We start from the raw sequence: 20,709 nt of genomic DNA, 5'->3' as shown, positions 1-20,709 counted from the left end.
CAAGTTGCCAGTGGACCTCATTAGTGGGAACTGGTCTTCCAGCTGTTTTTTTTTTTTTATAAGTGCAATTTACTTTTCCAGCCTCTAATTGCTACCTGTCCCAACTTTTTTTTTTAGATTTGTTGGCACCATGAAATTTACAATCAACATATTTCTCCCTTAAAATTATAAATGTTCTCAGTTTAAACTTTTGACCTGTCATATATGTTCTATTCTGAACAAAATATTGAAATTTGGCACTTCCACATAATTGCATTCAGTTTTTATTCACAATTTGTATAGTGTCCCAACTTTTGGGGAATTAGGTTTGTAGATTTACTATTGTACACTGTGGCCAAGCAGTGCTTTCTGAGAGCGTTCACTGCATTTCACTTTTTCCATGTTCAAGCCGTATTCCAAATATGGAATTTAAAAAAGAAAGAAAATCTATTCTTTAAAAAAAAAACTGCAATTCACATTGTCATTGAGTGCTGTGTGTAGAATTTTGGGGCAAAAATTAACTTAATTCATTTTGTAACTAAATGTAAAAGGTGAAGAGCTGCAAATACTTTCCGGATGTACTATGCAAGTCTTAATTAGGGATTTACCTGACCAAACAGACTCTTGAGGTGCAGTTTAGCAGCAGAAAGTTTGGCTCTATTATGTTGCCGATGCTGGGATTTGAGGGAGAATGGATTGGAGTAAGCTGGAGAAGTTAGGTCATCTCTTTCTACACTCTCTGTGCTTCCCTTTGCATCCAGGGCCAGTTGACTGTCACTGTAGGCACGGCAGCTTTCGCTGATAGCACAAACTTCAAGGTGTTTCTTGCTCTTTTTCTCCAGGTCTCTTAAGTTCTCTGCACTGACACTGAGCTCCTTAATCAGTTCATGCTTCCCAGCAGTACAAGGACCTGGCTCCTGAATAGTAGGAATCTGCCCTGCATCTTCCCCAACTTCAGCAACATAAGGTGAGTATGTGCCAGATTTCCGGTGTTTGTCGTGTTCCCTTCTCTTTAAGTCCACCTTCCTCCATGAGAAGAAATCAAGATCCAGGATGGATCCCTCAGAGCTGAATCTCCGCAGAGTGGCCATATGAGATCAGTGGCAGTGAAAACAAGGAACTGCTGCAGAAACATGGGAAAAAATACATCAAGGTAGAAGAAGTTAATCGGTGGCGCAGACTGTGAATGAATCAGATTGCTGTTTAGGGAAGTGGTCAAATTAGACAATGAGTCATAGAAAGAGAAATGCTCAATTTTGGTAAACAAGTGACAACGCAGTAGGAATTGTTCACTATTTAATCATGTTAATTTCTACAAATATCCACTCTGTTGACACTAGCATTAGCCATTGAAACCATAACCAAAAGGAGAGCATGTTTTTAATTTACATCATGATTACATTACTTAATTTTCAAGGCAATTCAATCGATCAAAATCTTTAAATCTGAAATGTAAATAAATCAACATTTTAACATGTTTTGTCCTTGAGTTTACTTTAAGTAAAAATATTGGGTAACAAACAAATGGTTAAAAAGTCGGGTTTTGATCATTTTTGCCACAGCCATTTAAAATGCTTTTAAGTATTGCATATCATAAATCAACAAATTAAACGTGTTGCCTGGGGTTACCTCTTTTTCCAGGCGTCTTAGGCTCTTTCCATTGCGGATCTTAAACGTTCCTGTTGATATCATGGGCGGCACTTGGAGAACACAAAGCTCAAGAGTCCACAAAAGTGATTTCACGTCGCCGAAAGCTCTTCAATTCAACCAGCCTCGCTTCTCTTGATACTCTTTTGAGGGTGTGCGGCTCCGTCACATTAGGACTTCCCTCCTTCGAAAAGATGTCCGCAGACTTTAATTAACGAGTGTCGCACAAACAGACTTCAGGAAAAGTTCCGCAAAGTATTTCCAGTGACACTTGAGATTGGCACTGGCCTCTCCTACCCATGACTCTCGCCAGCGCCACACCTTTTACGTCTGTCTTAACTTGTCTGAGCTGAGGACACAACAACACACGTACACGAGGTATGATAACAACGCACAGCCCACCAGCCCGAGTCATAAACGATAAAGAAAACACATCATACTTTAACTGCTATCGTAAATAAGTGACCGCACAACATGGAACATTAAAATAAAGAGATGTTTTTAATACATTCAATGTAAACATTAAAACAATTCAATGCCTATCTGATAATAAATAGTAATTGGCTACGTTAACCAAAAGACGCTCAGGCATGAAACAGACGCCCGCTATGACGTCATTGAGGTCCTTTGACGTTAGAGTGTTTTATTTTGGGAACGAGCTGCTACTTAACTCTTGCTAATTGTCGAATGTGTCACTTTTAAAATCAAAAGCGTTTTTTTTGTTTTGACTATTGAAATGCAATACTCTTTTCCATAGCCAAAATTATCTCTGACAAACGTGTCATTCGTTATTTTGCTCATCCCCGCTGGATGGACGCTTAATGTAAGCGTGTGCTATCAGGCTAATAACAATAACAAGGCTCGTATGTAGCATTCCTTCGGATACTGTAACATGCTATTCCGTATGTCTTAACGGTAGATGGCTTTTATATATTTATTTTATATTTATGAACTATACTAGCGACTACTGGCGTTGCTTTCTCAATGTCTTGTTGAGCAGTAGAAAATAACCCTTAAAGATAGTGGTGGTTAAGTATAACTTATAATAAAATTCCACTCAGTAATATGGCGGAGTCGGATCTTATTGATGTCACAGTGAAGACTCTGGATTCACAAAGTAGGAGCTATAAAGTCGGGGGCGAGGTAATGCTGCTGCCATGATTAATTAGTGTTCTATTTCTTTTCGTGTCGGATTTGCTTGACTGCATTTTCCCCTTCATTGTACATTAGTTGACAGTGAAGCAGTTCAAGGTGCACATAGCATCATCAGTGGAGATCCCAGTAGACAAGCAGAGGCTCATTTACCAGGGCAGAGTGCTACAAGATGACAGAACGCTGACTATGTACAGTAAGTAACACAAACCTCATGATTTGATGAGATGCACAAACAAGGTGTGTATTTATTGCAGCTGGCTGCATTGCACAATGAGATAAAACCCCTTTTGTGAACATATCTTCCATGGCAAATGTTAGGGAATATTGTTTGTGCAGTACAACAATACCTAGAAAGGCGCAAAGTTTATTGTCATTACTGCCTTACCGCTGAAAGGTCACAATTATTTAACCATCTGTGTCCTGTCACTGTGTTTACTTTAATATTAATCTCTCAGATGTAGATGGAAAGGTCATTCATCTGGTGGAGCGTGCCCCACCTCAAACCACCGCGACTGGCTCAGGGGGTGCAGGGGTATCCAATGAAAGGGCAGATGACAGGACCAGCCATGTTGCCACGTCCCCAGTGACACCCCAAGATCGCAATGGCAACGGTTACATGATGCTTGGGACTTTCAACCTCCCTGTCAACATCATAGAACCTCATCCAATACAGGTGCTGTTGACATTTCTAATCTTGGCCATCTGTTGAGCCAACACTGGTATATATAATTTTACAACATGTCAAATTAATCGTGTTTGGGAAATGACATTTGCCTTGGCCACTTGAATTTTGTTTTCTAGATGTCTGTTCAGCAGATGATGCCTGGGGTGGGTGAGTCTGGAAGAAATGCCAGGGTCAGCACCAGTGCAGGGGTAAAGGTTCATTATTGTCACCATTTTAATTTTTTTTTTTACAAATACAGCCACATTCATCCTGTAAAGCTGACGGGTGTTTGGATGTGTAGAATAATGGCTCGGTGGATGTCCGGATTAATTTGGACCAGTTGATGCAGAGTGAGGCACGGATGAGAGTGCAGCTGGCTGAGAACCTGCTTCGGAATGCTCACACTCTGATCCATAGGCTGGAGGTACTCTTCTTTTCTACAGAACATTGTCTCTGCATATTTACCACTCACTTAATAAGGCAAAGTTTCCAATTTAATGCACCTTTTTTTTTGTTGACATACCACTATACAAAACATTTATTTCAAGCATGAAGCAAGACAATATTAAATAAGAACAGAACACAATTTTAAAACATATCAACAAATACATAAACAATACAATCACCAAGAAGTTAAGGTACATTATTGCCACATGCGCAACAATTAACATGCCTGAAAATGTAAGATGTAGGGAGACATAAAATTAATCCTACCCTATGTTTGTAGCTTCTGTAGTATACAATATAATAGCATTTCAGAAAGTGCAGTTCACTACAGCTCTGGATTAGCTCTTACTAGAAATATGTCACATATTTACAAGTAGAATTAAAATCAGTGATGCACAGAAGTGGTCCGCTATAACGTATATGTGGTCAAAATAAATCTTGCTCAACAATTCAAGAGTAGCAATGCGAAAAGATTGCTCCAAAATGCCAGTCTGTAAAAATATTAAGTCTGGTTGGAATGGCCGCTTCAACCTGAGTACAACACACAGAGAATGGTAAAAATTAGATGAGCGTTTTTGTGTGATATCGCCTATGGAAAAAATGCTTTCAAAGTACAACTTGATCCTTTCAGACTATAATCAGAGACCCTTTTGTTTTATCTGCTACTTGGCAAACCCCTTCTTCCATTGTCTGACAAATTTCAATTATAAATATCCATCAATAAAATGGGCCAAAATTCAAGGGTTTCTTCAAGTTCACACATCATTCAATTATTGGTGAGAAGAGCGTTTTTTTTTTTTTTTTAAATAGAAAATTCCACAAAGATGGCAGCCACTTATCACTAGTAGTCAGGGTTGGGAGGGTTACATTTAAAATGTATTCCGTTACAGTTACAAGTTAAAATGTCATTAGTAACGTAATCCAAGTGCCATAATATTAAAGTAATGTAACTTGATTACTTTTGCATTACTTTTGGATTACTCCAATACCGAGTATGTTCATGAAGACAAAATAAAAACAAATATCACCACAATATACATTATTCTATATAATGTGCCCCTGCTATTTGCGGGGGTGATAGGGACCCGGGCAGCATACAAATAGCAAAAATCCTTGTGAAATTAAAATGCATGTAGGCTATAGGTTGATTGATTGATTGATTGATGACTGAAGGCCATATGCTGTTTTCGAACTGTCACTGAAAGCAACCACACCGCACAGTTCAGACAGACAGATAGCTAGATAGATAGATAGATAGATAGATAGATAGAATGAGGATGACGATGCGTGACCTCAACTGCAAAATGAACTTTTATCCCAGTCACAAGTTTAGCCGTGTATATATTGTGCATGATGTTCAAATAGTGAATTGGTGGGAGGAAGATTTGTTTGGAAGGTGTAACTCATATTGTGATTGTAGGCTAGCGGGCTAGCTAGCAAGAAGTTACAGCGCGTATCATGCTGCTGAACTCTCAGCTCAAACTTTCGCTCCTTGAGCAAGACAAGTAAGTTCCAGTCAATACTGGTCGCCATTTCCTCCTCCCGTCTGTGAAGCTTTTTCAAACTGCCCGCGTGCAGAGGACACGACAAGTCAGTTCGTTCGTCCCCACCTCCCCAACATGTAGCAACGGTCCCACTCTCTCTCTCTGTCTCTCTCTCTCTTTCTCTCGCCCTCTCTCGCATCGTAGAAATTGCAATCCCTCGAAGTTATCCCCATTTTTAATAAATGTACCTGTAATCTGATTACATGTTTTTTCCTGTAACTGTAACGGAATACAGTTACTTTTTTTTGTAATCTAATTACATAACGGCGGTACATGTATTTCGTTACTCCCCAAGCCTGCTAGTAGTAATAGACCAGTGGTTTCTTAACCTGGGTTCAATTGAAGACCAGGGGTTCAGTGAGTCAGTCTCAGGGGTTTGGCGGAGGTCAGGACACATACCCGATCACTGATCTAAATATATGACAGGATAGCCGATAGCCCATACACGCCCGTGCAAACTGTTGAAGCGACAGACTACTGTATAAACGATACGGTATACTTACAGATTCGACGTATACAGCTCGTAGCGTTGTATATAGCGTTCAGCGGTGTGAAAGACTCATCACCAATTATTATTACTATTTGATTTCAGTTATTGCTGCCAAAGGTGGCAAAACTCACTATTAGGTTCAGGGGACAATTACTTAATTCATATAGGGTCAGATAGGTTTGTATTTCCCCGCTTGGTAAATAAAATCATTATTTAGAAACAGCATTTAATGCAGTATTTCCTTGGGTAGTCTCAGCATGATATTAACTCATTCACTCCCAGCCATTTTCACTGAAGCAACCTCCTTTGCTCCCAGCTGTTTTACTGGATTTTGACTGATTTTGCAAGGCCTGCAGAATATTGTGTTCTATTGCTATAAAAACACAATACTGCCAAAAGAAAGATTAGAGTCTCTTCTTTCATTAGGAAAAAAGTATATTTTTATCTGTTTCCGTTTTGCAGCAATTAGCATTAGAATATAGCTAAGTTTCTTCATTATTCACAAGTCTGTTTAGAATTGGGGAGAGCTTTTTGCAACATGGCCCTGGTTGATCTTGTATACTATATTGCCACCTGCTGGCCGTTTTTGTAATGACTACCATTGCTTCAGCCGTTCTCCTCAGTTCAGAGGCTGCATCGAAGCCTTCTGTATGGCATAAAAACATATAAATACGTTTTTGGGATAGTGTAATATTAAAAATAGAACATATTTATGCGTTAGATTTTTGGGAGCAAATTAGTTAAAATCGGTTTGATGAAATGAAACCTTTGCGAGTGATAAATTTGTTTAAAAAAAACAAACAGAAATGGCTCTTGGCAAAAGGTTACTAGAAGCTTCCCCCCAAAAGGTAGCCATGCTGAATCCATGAGGATTTGCATTTTTGCAGTGAGTGTGGGTGAATTGGTGTGCTGTTTTGTTTTGCAGGGTGTTTCCAGTTCCCAGACAGAAACAGAGGTACCTCACTCCTCTTCGTCCTTACCAGCATCGTCAGAATCACAGCCTATGGACACCAACTCTCCTCCCGCTGCATCGTCGTCCACCTCCACACAGACTGAAGGAGCTCCCAACACACGACCCAAGTAAGTTCACTCCAAAAGCGTCAGTGCTAACAACCTTCCCACTGTTGGTCAGTTATAGAAGATGCAGAACGAAGAAGGATTCTCTGTTTGTCTCCAGTCACCCAAGTCTAGCAGAGTTTGTTGAGATTCTCTCCGAGGTCAGGAGGGTGGAGGAGAGGTTACGTCCTTTCATAGAGAGGACCCACTCGATCCTTGGGGCAGCCACGTCGGCAGACTACAACAACAATGTAAGGGAGGAGGAGACACATCATGAGCTTAATAACTAAAACAGAATAATAAGAAATATGTCCAAAGCATTTTGCTAAGGCAGTATGTTATGAATCCTAGACACAGGAACGAGATGAGGATCAGCGTGTACTCAACATGGCTGGAGATGCTCTTCGTCTCCTGGGCAATGCCTTGGTTGTCCTTGGTGACCTTCGCTGCAACCTGGCAACCCCTCCCCCACGTCACCTGTATGTCGTCCGGCCCACGGCTCAGTATACGCAACCCGTCCTAGTCCAGTCCGGTCTGCCACACATGCCCATTCCAGTGAGTCACCACTGTATTATGATTGATTGAATTAGGCATGTTAACAACCTCGAACGTGCATGTTTTAATTTTAATAACACATAGTGGAAGAGTGCATGTTCTCCAGTTTAGGCTGTAGATCAGCAATGCATTACATTTTATACTTCCTGGACTATATTTGAATACATGTAAATGTTGGACTTGCTTCAAAAATATCTACTCGCCATTCCTGATAACGTCACCCAGTGGCATTCGAGCCGATTTGTATCTTGCGCTTTTCCGAAAAACAAAACATGTCATAGGTTAGGCCAGGCTTATTATAGTTTTGGAATTTTCATTTTAGTTCGTTTTTATTTGGTTTTGAGTTTTGTTTTTTGCATTTAGTTTTAATTAGTTTTCAGGGCAGTTCTGTTAGTTTTTATAAGTTTTAGTAATAGAAAAAATGCTTCGTTTTAGTTAGTTTCTGTATTAGTTTTTGATTTAAAAATGTGTATTGTGTGCAATATTTAATAACACCAAAACGCATTTCTTAACCCAGCGTTGCATTTTGGCTGAGTTAAATAAAAAGCAAGTGAGCTGAACCATTGGAGCCAAAAGTCAAGCACGCAAAATTGTCGCCTAGGAGCGGTGTCATCTGAAGGTTATTTTCTATTGGCTGCTGCTAGATGACATTACTTCTGTGTGACACGCTTTCTTATTCCGGTTATTATCAAAATAAATATACTTAAACTCACATTTAAAATCAACCCCAAAGGCTTATTTATGTATTAAGTTAATTACCAAAGACTAAAACGAAGGACATTTTCACTATAATTATAGTTAGTTTTAGTTAGTTTTATAAATGTAAAATAGAGTTTGTTACTTTTCGTTTCGTTCGTTTTTTCGTTACGAAATTATTTTTTTAATTGTAGTTGTTTTGTTAGTTTTTGTTAACTAACTTAACCTTGAGTCCAAGACATAAAAAATCCAATGTGATTAAAATGGTAAATGGAGTGCACTTATGGAGCCCAACGAGCTTACATAGCATCACATTCCCTTAGTTGCAAACTTAATCTGTTGAACTAGAAAGTACAGTGACTGACAGCTTGTCGTTGTTTTAACTCTTAAAACATCAAAAAGTTATTGTTACTACTTTTTTGTGTAAAATGGCTTACTTAACTAGGATACCGCTCCACATCGTGGCCAAAAAGTTGAGTATGAATACTTTAAAATGTGCAATAAATGTAATGTCACTTTAAACAATTTTTTAATTAATATACAGTATGTACATACTCGACATAATGTAATCAGTTAGTGTAACTTCCTTAGGTAAATGTAGGGACCACGGTGACCATGTCATCAAACGGAGGACCTGTTGGAGCAAGTCATCGCCAGCCATCTCGGCCCAACGTTCAGTCAGATCAACGGGCTACCAGTCAGGCTCCGCCTCTTCACTCCAATGGGACCAATCATCATCAAGGACCGGAAGGACCCCGGGTGATTAGGATCACCCACCAGACCATGGAGCCTGTTGTCATGATGCATATGAACATTGATGGCATGTTACAGTACACAGCAAACACATGTAGTTGCTTTTGCATTCCATATTCTATACTTAAGATATTTTTGCTTTTGACAGGTGATCCAAGTTCAGAACAGCCAAATGCTGCAGGTTTAGTCCAACCAGGTGAGTGCGTCTTTGGAATAGAATTCTTACTTGCTATGCTGTTTTCACCATTACTTGGGATGAATTCAATGATATAAAATTGGGGGGAAAATCGGTTTGGAAAGTATGGCATTCCATTCCACTTGACTCAAACTCTGAATCGAGCAGAAACATCTATCACCTTCCCAGGATTGCCCCCGGAGTTCATGCAAGCCATTGTGCAGCAGATCTCCCACCAAGCAGCCACCATGGCAGCAGCAGCTTCACCCGATCGCCCAACACTCACGCCAGCGTCCGCTCCTGGCTCCGCGGTCACTAATGAAGGGATTTCTTCCACGCAACCTCCGCCGCCTACTCAGGCCAGGGTGGTCTTCTCCCCTCACATCCCTCAAAATGTGGGAAGCAGAGGAGCTACCATCAACCTCAGAGCTGCCATGCCGGCAACAGGCCAACAAGCAGGACAGGTGAATTTAAGGGTCTGTTTTTTTTCCATTAAATGAAAACACAATCATATTGACACAGATCCACAAAGTACGTCTTGTTTTGTTGCCAATCACCTGAATGATAACATAAGAATTAAACTTTTACAATACAACTCAAGAGTTAAACTTTTGCATCAGTCATCTGTTTCACTTCTCTGTTACAAAAATACAGAAAGGAGAAATGGGGAATGCACTTTAGATTTAATAAACATCAGTGAATGAGTGGTGGATATTGTTGAACACAGTTTGAAATGTTTGTAAAAGGAAATTAGCTTAAAAGGAGAAAACAAAAAGTTGAAATAGATAAATAAATACAATTATCTAGTTGAGTTGGGTTTATAAAAAATTTATTAACCAAATCAAACTTCCTTTTCACAGCCCGATATTGATTCATAAAACCATAAATCGATACTTTTGATGCATCTTTCTTATAAATTTATGTGAAAATAGAATTTTGAAGGCTTAATTGTTTTTTTTGTATCTTGCTGTTAGCTTGAAATTACGATGCCATATTAAAGCCACGTATAAATGTATTTTTTTAGGGGGTGGGGGCAATATTGAGAGGAAAAAAACTGATACATTTGCCACTTTATGAAGTGGCAAATAAATATGAGACTTAAGAGTGGCAAATTTGTGAGGTTTTTTTCTCAGAATATTGCCCCCACCCTCTAAAAAAATATATTTATTTGGGCCCTAATACGCCGTTGTATGAAATTTACTGTTCAGCGGAATTTAAAAGTTTTTTCTTAAAAACTAAAATACTGACGAAATGCACTTTGAGATAATTTAGACTCTTTTTAATTTATATTTACATTTATGTGTTCATTTGTCTGGCTGTGTGTCTTATGATACAGTTTGATTGACATTACAAAACATTAGCACAAAATCTTAGTGAGACAGTCACATGAATGTGAATGTTATGTGTTTACAGTGTGTTGTTGCCACTATTTACACAGCCTGTCCTGTGGTTAGAATTTATTAGAATTATTATTTATTGTTGTGATCAGGTCATGTTCAATATAACATACATGCAGAGGTGGCAAATCCAAGTCCAGAAAGTAAAAACCCTGCCACAGTTTTGGCTTTAACCCTTTTGCTAGCGAGCTAGCTAGCTAGCTCCCTAGCAGGTAACCAAGCACCCAGGGCTAGCACCCGGGGCTAAAGCCAAACTGTGGCAGGTTTTTTACTTTATAGACCTGGATTTGCCACCACTGCATACATGATTAATGTAATTGCATTTGGTTAAATTTAAATATTTTTACTAATGCACAAAGTTAAGCAAAATTGGTACTGCGTGAAATCCTTTACTGAATTGAAAATCAGTTAATTGTTTATTAAATCCAATCGAAACAAATCAATTTTGGAACTCTGAATCGATGCCCAGCTGGCCACCCCTATGATGTAGACATAATTGTGCCAGTGTTGAGGAAGCACAAATGAACATTTAGTACTAGTTTATTATTTTTTTGTCCCTTTGAACAGGGCACACCTGTGGTTGTCTCCTCCCTGACGCAGATGATCAGCAATCTGGTGGGACAGCTCCTCATGCCAGGAAATACAGGTCAAATTACAAATGCCTTATTTTCAGTCATTGTTTTTCATTTTTCTTGGATGGGTTGTGTGTTAAGTCAATTCCGTTGCTCTGTACATATGCATGTGCAATGACATTAAAGATTCATCCATTCAGAAACATTGTAAATTTTCTCTCACTTCTCCCCAGGCGATATCACAACCTCATCATCTTCAACCAGCTCTCAGTCATCCTTCTCTACTTCATCTGAGTCCTCCACATCTCCGACTCCTCCCTCTGCCAACACCACTGGCCAGGCACCGGCACACAGCTCGGGAGTATCTGTGGCTCAACCAGTAGGGGGCGGTGCAGAGGGGAACCTGGCCCAGCTGCTGGGCTCTTTGCTGACAGGAAGTTCTGGTTCTGGAGCGGTACCCTCCATCACTGTGAATCTACCTGGAGTGCCTGGGGTATTTCAGAGCATGTCTAATGTCATACCGGTTAGTTTAAATAGCTCTGCATTTACATCAACTTATCCATCCATAAGTCACTGAATCCACATTAATCGTTTATTTGAGCTTTCTTAGACAAAAATGTTCTAAACAATTGCATGCACCTTTTCATTTCACTTTTTAGAATTTGCTTAATAAAAAACAGCTTTTAACAATATTTGTTGAACCATATAAGGGGGCGGGGGTGTCTTCCCCTATATTAAGTAATGTAATATTACCATTCACCACTAGATGACAGACATGGCTTAGTTGGGCTTACACTTTTATCCTGTTTACAATGTGAGTAATCCTATTACTCTAATATTTGTTGGAATGATATGCAGCACAACCATAGTACTAATAGCCTTAAAATTGAAGTGATTGGATTTTTGTGAGAAGAAAAACTGCACAAAATTAGTTCTTGCACTTGGTGATGTGCTATCCTTGAATCATAATTTGTATGCAAGAGTCATTTGCACTGGAAAATATATGGTCATTTTGTTGTTTGGTGAGGATAGTGGATCTTGTATAAATTAAGACATGTACTGTAAAAAATGAAGTATATTAACTAATTCACTCCCAGCCATTTTCACCGAAGCAATCCTCTTCGCTCCCGTAATAACTACAATTGCTTTAAGCGACCTCTTCAGGTTAGAAGCTACATCAAAGCCTTCTGTATGCTCTAGCATAAAAAACAAACGTATAAATATGTTTTTGGGACCCTGAGAATATTTAGAATAAAACGTTTTTATGCGTTTTTGGGAGCAAATTAGTTAAGAATACGTATTTCGCAATTTTGTCATGTGTGTGGTTCTATTTGGCCATCCCTACAGTACAGTATCACTATAAAATGATATCCACAGACTTAAGAATGCCAATCAAGAGAAATGCAAAGAAAACCCACAGACAAGTGTGTGGCAGGTTCAAGATGCTGAATGTACTTTTTGTTTTTTGCAATTTAGGACTAATCATGTTTTTTGTTGTTGCTTCTTTATTTCATAGCCAGCTGCCAGCAACACCATTGAACAATCCGCACCTCAGACCGGCAGTGGTCCTAACGGCGACTCTCTGAGCCCGGAGCTCTTCACTGGCATCGTGCAAGGAGTGCTGTCCACTATGATGAGCTCACTCGGGGCGGGGCAGGGCAGTGGCGAGAGTATCGCACAGTTCATTCAGAGGCTTTCTCAGACTAGCAATTTGTTCACACCTGGATCTGGAGATGCTGTGGGTATGTATGAAAGTAACCAAGAGTCAACTCAAACCTAGCTATTTTCCCTCTCATTGCTCCATCTACTGTATTTGAAATAGTTGTCATCTCGGCAGGCTTCTTTGGTGATCTGTTGTCTCTGGTGTGTCAGAGCTTTTCTATGGTGGACATGGTGCTGTTGCTTCATGGAAACGCTCAGCCTCTAACCCACATCCAGCCCCAGCTGACTGAATTCTTCACAGATCACTACCTGCACAACCAAGAGCCCACTGACGCTAACATAGCTGTAAGTGCTGTAATGTTAGCGTTGGATGCTAATTAAGTTCTCATCAGTAATCAAAAGTTTTATGTCGTTCTGGGTGAAGAGAGCAGCTGATGACCTCAGCAGTGGTCTGGAGGAGTACATTGCCGAGAGTTTTGTAAGGACGTCATCATCATACAAACTTTCAATGAATATGGAGATCGATTATGAAGATACTTGATTCTCTCTTAGGCAACTGTGACGGTACGCGAGGGAGTGGACATTGTTCAGACCAACCTTGCTTTCCTCAGGCAACAGCTCACAAGGATGGCCTCACATGTACTGCGCTGCAATGGTTAAGTCACTTTCTTCAGTTAACTTATTTGCTCCCAAAACGCATAAATACGTTATACTTTAAATATTACCCAAATACGTATTTATACGTTTTTTAAATAGTTTTTTTTAATGCTAGGGCATACAGAAGACTTTGATGCGTCCTCTGACCTGAAGAGAATGCTTGGAGCAATAGTAGTTATTACAAAAATGGCCAGCAGGTGGCAGCAGTGTATAAGAGATCAACCAGGGCTATGTTGCAAAAAGCTATTTTCCCCAGTGTTATAAACAGATTTGTGAATAATGATGAAACTTAGCTATATTCTAATGCTTATTGCCGCAAAACGGAAATAGATAGAAATGTACTTTCTTTCCTGATGAAAGAAGAGACTCTAATTTTTCTTTTGGCAGGTTACTTGTTTTTTTTAGCAATAGAACACGATATTCTGTGGGCTTTGCAAAATCTGTCAAAATCCAGTAAAGCAGCTGGGAGCGAAGAGGGTTGCTTCAGTGAAAATAGCTGGGAGTGAATGAGTTAAAGTACCGCTGATTGTCACGCCCATTTAACTGGGGTGAAATTCGTTCTCTGCATTTGACCCATCCACTTAGGAAGTGGTGAGCAGCAGCAGGGGCTTGCGCTCGGGATCATTTGGTGATCTAACCCCCCAATTCCAACCTGTAATGCTGAGTGTCAAGCAGGGAGGCAATGGGTCCCATTTATATGACCCGGCCGGGGATTGAACCCACGACCTCCCAGTCTCAGGGCGGACACTCTACCACGAGGATACTAAGCTGGTTTAGCTTAGAAATAGACCAATATAGGGTTTTTTCACGGCCAACACCGATTATTAGTAGTCAAGGACGCTGATAACCGATATTATCCCATTATTGAGGACAGTGATTTTTTTTTTTTACTTTATAGCTTGTGATTGAGTTCATGGTTGTATCTTGTTTTTGTTGCAGATAACACATTTGGCCCCTATCTGCTGTTGCTGTGCACCCAGGGTCTGTTTGAGTGTCTTGCCCTTAACTTGTACTGTCTACAAGGAGAACAGAGAGCTCTGACTGCTGTCATCAACCACCGCATTGTTAGTATAATACACAATTAATTTTTTGGGCCACTACATAATGCTGTCTTCCTTGTAGAATACGTATTCAAATGAGATCAGAAGTTTGTACTATAAAATATGCTGAACCCAAATTTTCCTTGGTTTGTGTGTTTGCAGAGGAGAATGTCCTCAGAAGTGAATCCCAGTCTGGTTAACTGGTTGACCAGTATGATGTCTATGAGGTTGCATGTTATTCTGGAGCACAACCCAGTTACTGAGGATCAGATTCAGCACTATATCAGATTCGTACCGGTAAGAACAACTACTTTAATAGAGTGAGGAAGTGCAGTGTAGTATCAGACCACTGCAAAGCTATAACCATGACAAACTCGAAACCACAGCCATAAAGAATTCACACTGATTTATTGGGACTCGTTTGGTTGTGTTATTAAAATATATGGGTAAATGCGATGCATTGTAAAGTATGGAGAACCAAAACTGCTAAAATTAAAAATAAATAAATAAAAGTTAAAATGAAAACCAATCTAAAAAATAGAATTCAAAAATTTAATATAATATATATATAATACAAAAATAAAAACAAGATTAAAAAATATAAATAAAAATAGAATTAAATATCATTCAATAAATAAAAACGCTCTGCTCTCACATTTATTTATTTCATGCTGCGCACGCTCTGTCAGAACGAAATAAGGGGGCGTGCGTGTCTTGGGTTGGATTTATTTATTGTTGTTTTTATTTCCATTTATATTAATTTTTTGGATTTTATTTTTGAATTATATATTTTTTATATCTGTTTTTATTTTCACTTTTAGTCATTTATTTATTCATTCATTTATTAATTTTTTAATTATGACAGTTTTGGTCCTCCATAGTAAAGCACTTTGAGCACCGTATGGTGTAGAAAGCAGTATATAAACTCAGATTATTTACAACATATATCAACTTTGATGCCTTTTTAGGAAGACTCGAACCAGAGGACAGCAGCAGGCAATGGACAACAGGCAGATGAGAGTCAAAATGTCGAGGTGAATTCTGAACTTTGTCATTGCATATCCGACATCAAATTAATTTGCAGTTAAACATTGGCAACAGTGGATCAAGTGGAAATACTTTATGTAAGCCAAAATACAGAGGGACTGATTTACTAAGATTTATTAAACGAAATTGCGTTCTCACTTACTCTAACAGGTGGGGTGGGCAACAGGTGCAAAAGTGATGCTGATTGCCATATTGGAAAGAGGCTTTTGTACTTGTGCTTTTAATGATTTTGTAAACAGATAAAACTAGATAAAACATGATTCCTCGCAGTCCATGTCCTTAGTCTGCTTGTCTTCAGTAAAATATGTGTGGATTTTTGGGGGGATGGAACTCATTTTACATTACATTATAATACTTCTCAAAGGTAGTCACAACATATGTTGTGATGTTTTGGAACTAGTGAAGAATAACTAAGGCAACTCCACTCAGATTTAAATTTACGCCCGTGTGTTGTAATTTCCCATAAAAGGAATTCCACTTAATTCATCAGGTCCATTTACGCTAAGTGGAGTCAGTAGTAATGGAAAGCTGAGGTCACTCTTCATGAGTTCCAGATGGAGGAGAGTTCAGCTCCAGCTCCAACTCTCACAACAGAGGAGGCCATGGCATCGTCTGGTCACGGTCAGGAGAACACGCACACCACAGGGGTTGCTCGGGGATCTGCCGCGGCCCCACCACGACGGGTAGAGCTGACAGCTGAGGTGGAGCCGTGGGCAGCGTCTGTTCCACCTGTAAGCATGTCCAAGAAACTGAATGCACCAATGGTGGGCTACCTTGAACTCATTTGCTCCCAAAAACGTATAAATATGTTTACTTTGTCCTTCACTCCCAAAGACGTATTTATACATTTTTTAAATGTTTTTTTATGTTAAAGCATACAGAAGGCTTTCATGCAGCCTCTGAACTGAAGATAATGCACGAAGCAATGGTAGTTATTACAAAAACGACCAGCAGGTGGCAGCAGAGTATAAGAGATCAACCAGGGCCATGTTGCAAAAAGCTGTTTTCCCCCAGTGTTTTAAACAAATTTGTGAATAATGATGAAACTTAGCTATATTCTAATGCCAATTGCTGCAAAACGGAAACAGATAGATATATACTTTTTTCCTGATTAAAGAAGAGACTAATCTTTCTTTTGGTAGGTTACTTGTTTTTATAGCAATAGAACAAAATATTCTGTGGGCCTTGCAAAATCAGTCAAAATCCAGTAAAACAGCCAGGAGCGAAGGGGGTTGCTTCAGTGAAAATGGCTGGGAGTGGATGAGTTAAGTTTTGAGAACATCTCAAAGTAGGGCTGTGCAATTAATCGAAATTCAATTACAATTTCAATTATTACACGCCACAATTACAAAATCGTTAAAAAAAGATTATTAATACTCATTTTTTAGTTGTTTGAATTTATACATTTGCACCTATTTAAATTTTTTAAATAAGTAATTTAATACATTTAGTTAATTATAGTGTTTCAAACAATGTTATTTGTTTAATATTTTGTGTTTTTTACATTTAAACATTTTCTTGTTTTGTACAAAAAAAATAGATGATCGTCTTACTGCACAGTGCACATGCTGCACTCCAACTTCCAAGTTTTTGCCAACATATATAAATAAATATTATTATTAAGGGTGATAGGCGATTAAAACTTTTAATTGTAATTAATCACATGACTTCAATAGTTAACTCACGATTAATCGCAAATTGTATATGTTTTTTTTTTGTTTTTTTTGTTTTTTTCTCTTTTTTTTTTTTAAGAGCTCAGTATTGTTCATTCGGAAATGTCATCATCATTGCTCTTTTTTTTTTTTTTTTTTTTAAATATATATATATATATATATATATTTTTTTTTTGTATATCTGTTCTTAATGTACATAAAATACTTTTCCATACTCCTGTGGGAAAAAGTGTTAAACTAAAATAAATATGTCTGCATCTCTTAGTCATTGATACAGTAATTTCATAATAATTCATTAAATTGAGTTAAAAAAAAAAAAGTATGATATTGATTTGTGTTGGTCATTTTTTTGCCACTAGTTGGCATAACTGCATTTGCAAAATGTTGACAGCTCAGTATATTTTTATTTTCATATTAAGAGCTATCTAATCTTTAACATGAAGTAACAAGAAATTCTTCACATTTGTAAAATTGTAAAATACAACTTGATCTCAGTCTCCACAAAAATATGCATTATTATTACATTTATTACTGCTCAATTTTGACATGGATGGTGCCTGCTGCGTTGCGACTGGAATTCCCCCAGTACAATAATCGTGATTTCAATTATTGCCAAAATAATCATGGTTATTATTTTTTCTATTATCAAGCAGCCCTATCTCAAAGAATAATCAGTGGAAGATTAATTTTGATTTTTGCGAAGGGAAAAAATCATTTTGTCATTACTGGATGTTTAGGCATGACTGTCCGAATGTTTTCCACAGGAATGGGTTCCTATCATCAGGCATGATATGTTGTCTCAAAGGAAGATCAGGACGCAGCCGCCACTCTCTGACGCCTACCTACACGGGATGCCCGCCAAGAGGAGGAAGGTGAGCAGCGTGGACGATGCAATAAAGGTCGACATTCAAACGTCTTCATATTTTGTGACTTTCATTTTCCACATAAAAATGGGGAAGCAATGCGGAAAGGTTGGGCATGAACTTTGTCGCGTTTTCTCTCTTCAGATGACGCAGTGCGAAGGACCCCACCTGTCCTTGTCAGATGCCGTCTGTCAAGCTGCTTGCTCTGCCGGAGCCCTGCCTGTCACTGCCGCAAACAGCCTCCAAGGGGAGCTGGAGCGTCCTTATCTGCAGGATGCATACACCACACAGGCAGGGCTAATACTGATGATTGGTTATTGTGGGAATGCTGAAACATTCCCACAAATGTTATTGTGATTTTTGTTCTCACTTTTTTGACATGTAACAACTCCTGTATAATACATCCGATTTACACCGTTCAAATTTCAACTTGCTTCAAAAATACACGCCTTCCTGGGAATATATCATCTGATTCCACATTACTTACAATATTGGCACAATTTAACATTAAATATCAAAATTTCCCCATTCATTTTCAATGGGACACATTTTTCTAAGTCTAACTTTCCACGCCCACTTCCATACATACAATTTAATCATCATTACCCACTGCCTTATACTGCGCAGTTGGTAAAGTGCATTGTCCAATAACCAGGAGGTGGCAGGTTCGAATCCTAGCTCCGACAGTACATTACAAATATATCCATGACTGTTATGCTAATTAACAATTTGCATCAGTTGCATATCAGTTTGACATGAATCAGAGTAACGGAAGGCTTTGTGTATCTGCTTGCAGGTCAAGGAGGACATAAAAGTGCGAGTGCAAGATGATCCCGACTACAACGCTCAAAGATTCCCCAACACACATCGAGCTTTCTCCTTAGATGACTCTTAATATGCAGCAGCTGCATAGCAAAACTGTAATGCAGCGTGCGCGGGAATACAGGACATCAAGCCCGTATCTCACTGAGCGGCGCAGGCTTGCGAGTGTTGCTTTTTCCTCAAATTTCATTTCAGCATCAATTTATTCTCAATTTCTCTGTGACAAGAAAAATGGTTTTATAGTATAAAGAGGGTTTCAAAGTGTCTGTGCAACGTTTCAAATTCGTTGACAGTTTAAAAATCTGGCCAGGCATCCAGAGCAATCACGGCCTCTCACATTTGCCTATCCCATCGTTTTGCATTGTCACGTCATCCTGATTTGTCCATGGTGGCCTGAAACATGGTTGCCATGACTACTGTAATGAAAACAAACGTACCTAGATGATGTGATGATTTGTATCTACTTGTGTGTAGTGTAGCGGCAGTATCAACAAAATACTATCATTTAAAGTTTAAAAAATGCTTTATTAGAATCATATTTAACATGCTACTCTATGAAAATGTTAGAAATACTTTAAATTAAAATTACCGTGAAGTTGAACTTCTAATTGTATGTTTTTAACCATTTAATGTTGTGGTAGATAGGGTCAAGTTTTAATTAAACTTTTAAATTATAGCTTTTTTTAGTGGAAAGGAACCATATTTGGTGTGCATGCCTCACTGAGAGGCAGTAGAACCACCTGAATTCTCTGTTAAGTGAAAAACATTTAATTTTAAAAACATGGTGTGTACTCACTCACTATACTCCCAACTAGACTAAGTGCAATTTCTGCAGAAATTGCATGGGAATGCTGGAAGTTGAATGCTAATGAAGGAAATTGAAAGATACATTTTGTGAAAATTACACATTTTTAATTGTAGTTAAATGACAAATGTTTCATGGCAAAAACGTGAGAATAAAATGTTATAATAATAATGATAATAAGTAAGAATAAAGAATCCCAATAAGATAAGTGCTTCCAGAATTCCCACAATAAACGTCTATGGTTAAAAATAATAAACTTTTACGTTTTTTCTGTCAAAACCCAAATAGATGACGTCCATCTGCACAATATAAATCTCTCTATTGTATTCCACTATTTTATGTGGATAGTCATGGATGGCAAAATTTCTATTTCATCACCATTTGTTCACTCATTTGTATTTTACCATTTTCTAGTGGACCTTTATCATGTTCCAACAGGGTTATTATATTTTAGGAATTTTTTCATTTTGAGTTTTGTTTTTTAAATGTAGTTTTCAGAGTGGTTCTGTTAGTTTTTATTACTTAGTTATTTAATAAATGCTTGGTTTTAGTTAGTTTCAGTATTTTTTTAAGTGTGTATTACTTGTGCGCAATATTTAAAAACACCATGGGAGCAACGTCATCTGAAGGTGCTTTTCTATTGGCTGCTGCTAGATGATGTCACTTTTATGTGACACTTTCAAATGTCCTTATTCCGGTTAATATAAAAATCAATCGTCCCCAAAGGCTCATGCATTAAATTGATTACCAAAGACTAAAACAAATGACATTTTTGCTATAATTATAGTTAGTTTTGTAAACAAAAAATGTAGTTTCAGTTAGTTTTCTTTTTAAAGCATTTTTGTTTTTATTTTATTTTGTCAAATAGTTTTTTGAATTTTAGTTTTAGTTAACTAAAATAACCTTGGTTCCAAGACAGTATTACATCAGATTCCTGAAGCAGTGGAGGTAGTATTACATAAATGTTTGTAAAACTGAATGTTTGATGAGAAATAAAGCTACTTATTTCA

At 38.2% G+C, this 20,709-nt stretch overlaps 2 protein-coding genes across 5 annotated transcripts in view; one reads left to right on the top strand and one right to left on the bottom strand.

Moving 5' to 3' along the window:
* LOC147158132 (regulator of G protein signaling 18) overlaps positions 1-2,012 on the bottom strand; it is a 13,834-nt gene extending 11,822 nt beyond the window's left edge. The window contains exons 1-2 of one of the 2 annotated variants that reach the window (XM_086062393.1): positions 1,609-2,012; positions 588-1,099 (exon numbers count right to left, since the gene is read on the bottom strand). In XM_086062393.1, coding sequence (XP_085918519.1) covers positions 588-1,070 — 483 coding nt within the window. In that variant the 5' untranslated portion in view covers positions 1,071-1,099; positions 1,609-2,012. Of the gene's footprint in view, positions 1-587; positions 1,103-1,608 lie in introns of both variants that reach the window. The other variant, XM_086062392.1, reaches the window with a different exon arrangement.
* On the top strand, positions 1,649-20,709 carry bag6l (BCL2 associated athanogene 6, like). Of its 3 annotated transcripts, none has more exons than XM_086062375.1 (24): positions 1,649-2,004; positions 2,857-2,974; positions 3,237-3,454; positions 3,583-3,654; positions 3,747-3,869; positions 6,852-7,006; positions 7,104-7,233; positions 7,334-7,537; positions 8,825-9,053; positions 9,135-9,182; positions 9,351-9,625; positions 11,126-11,204; positions 11,364-11,653; positions 12,647-12,872; positions 12,953-13,137; positions 13,217-13,270; positions 13,345-13,447; positions 14,389-14,513; positions 14,652-14,786; positions 15,458-15,523; positions 16,091-16,267; positions 17,974-18,081; positions 18,217-18,363; positions 18,869-20,709. In XM_086062375.1, exons 2-24 carry the CDS (start codon positions 2,968-2,970, stop codon positions 18,965-18,967), a joined length of 3,255 nt encoding a protein of 1,084 aa, XP_085918501.1. In that variant the 5' UTR covers positions 1,649-2,004; positions 2,857-2,967; the 3' UTR covers positions 18,968-20,709. The 3 variants fall into 3 exon arrangements, with proteins under 3 accessions (XP_085918501.1, XP_085918500.1, XP_085918499.1); XM_086062374.1 differs by lacking the exon at positions 1,649-2,004 and adding an exon at positions 2,242-2,769 and having other exon boundaries at positions 12,968-13,137; XM_086062373.1 differs by lacking the exon at positions 1,649-2,004 and adding an exon at positions 2,242-2,769.

This window comes from Leptonotus elevatus, chromosome 19, assembly GCF_054856555.1.
Source record: "Leptonotus elevatus isolate MCC_2025b chromosome 19, RoL_Lele_1.0, whole genome shotgun sequence".
NCBI classification, from domain to species: domain Eukaryota; kingdom Metazoa; phylum Chordata; class Actinopteri; order Syngnathiformes; family Syngnathidae; genus Leptonotus; species Leptonotus elevatus.
The sequence above is the reverse complement of the archived record's forward strand: the minus strand, read 5'-3'. Positions and strand labels throughout refer to the sequence as shown.

Excerpts from the sequence above, each read along its gene's own strand:
- bag6l (XM_086062373.1), top strand. The coding sequence starts at position 2,692 with ATGGCGGAGTCGGATCTTATTGATGTCACAGTGAAGACTCTGGATTCA. Across the intron at positions 14,787-15,457 it reads ACTATATCAGATTCGTACCG|GAAGACTCGAACCAGAGGAC; the intron begins GTAAGAACAACT and ends ATGCCTTTTTAG. Across the intron at positions 16,268-17,973 it reads GGGCAGCGTCTGTTCCACCT|GAATGGGTTCCTATCATCAG; the intron begins GTAAGCATGTCC and ends TGTTTTCCACAG.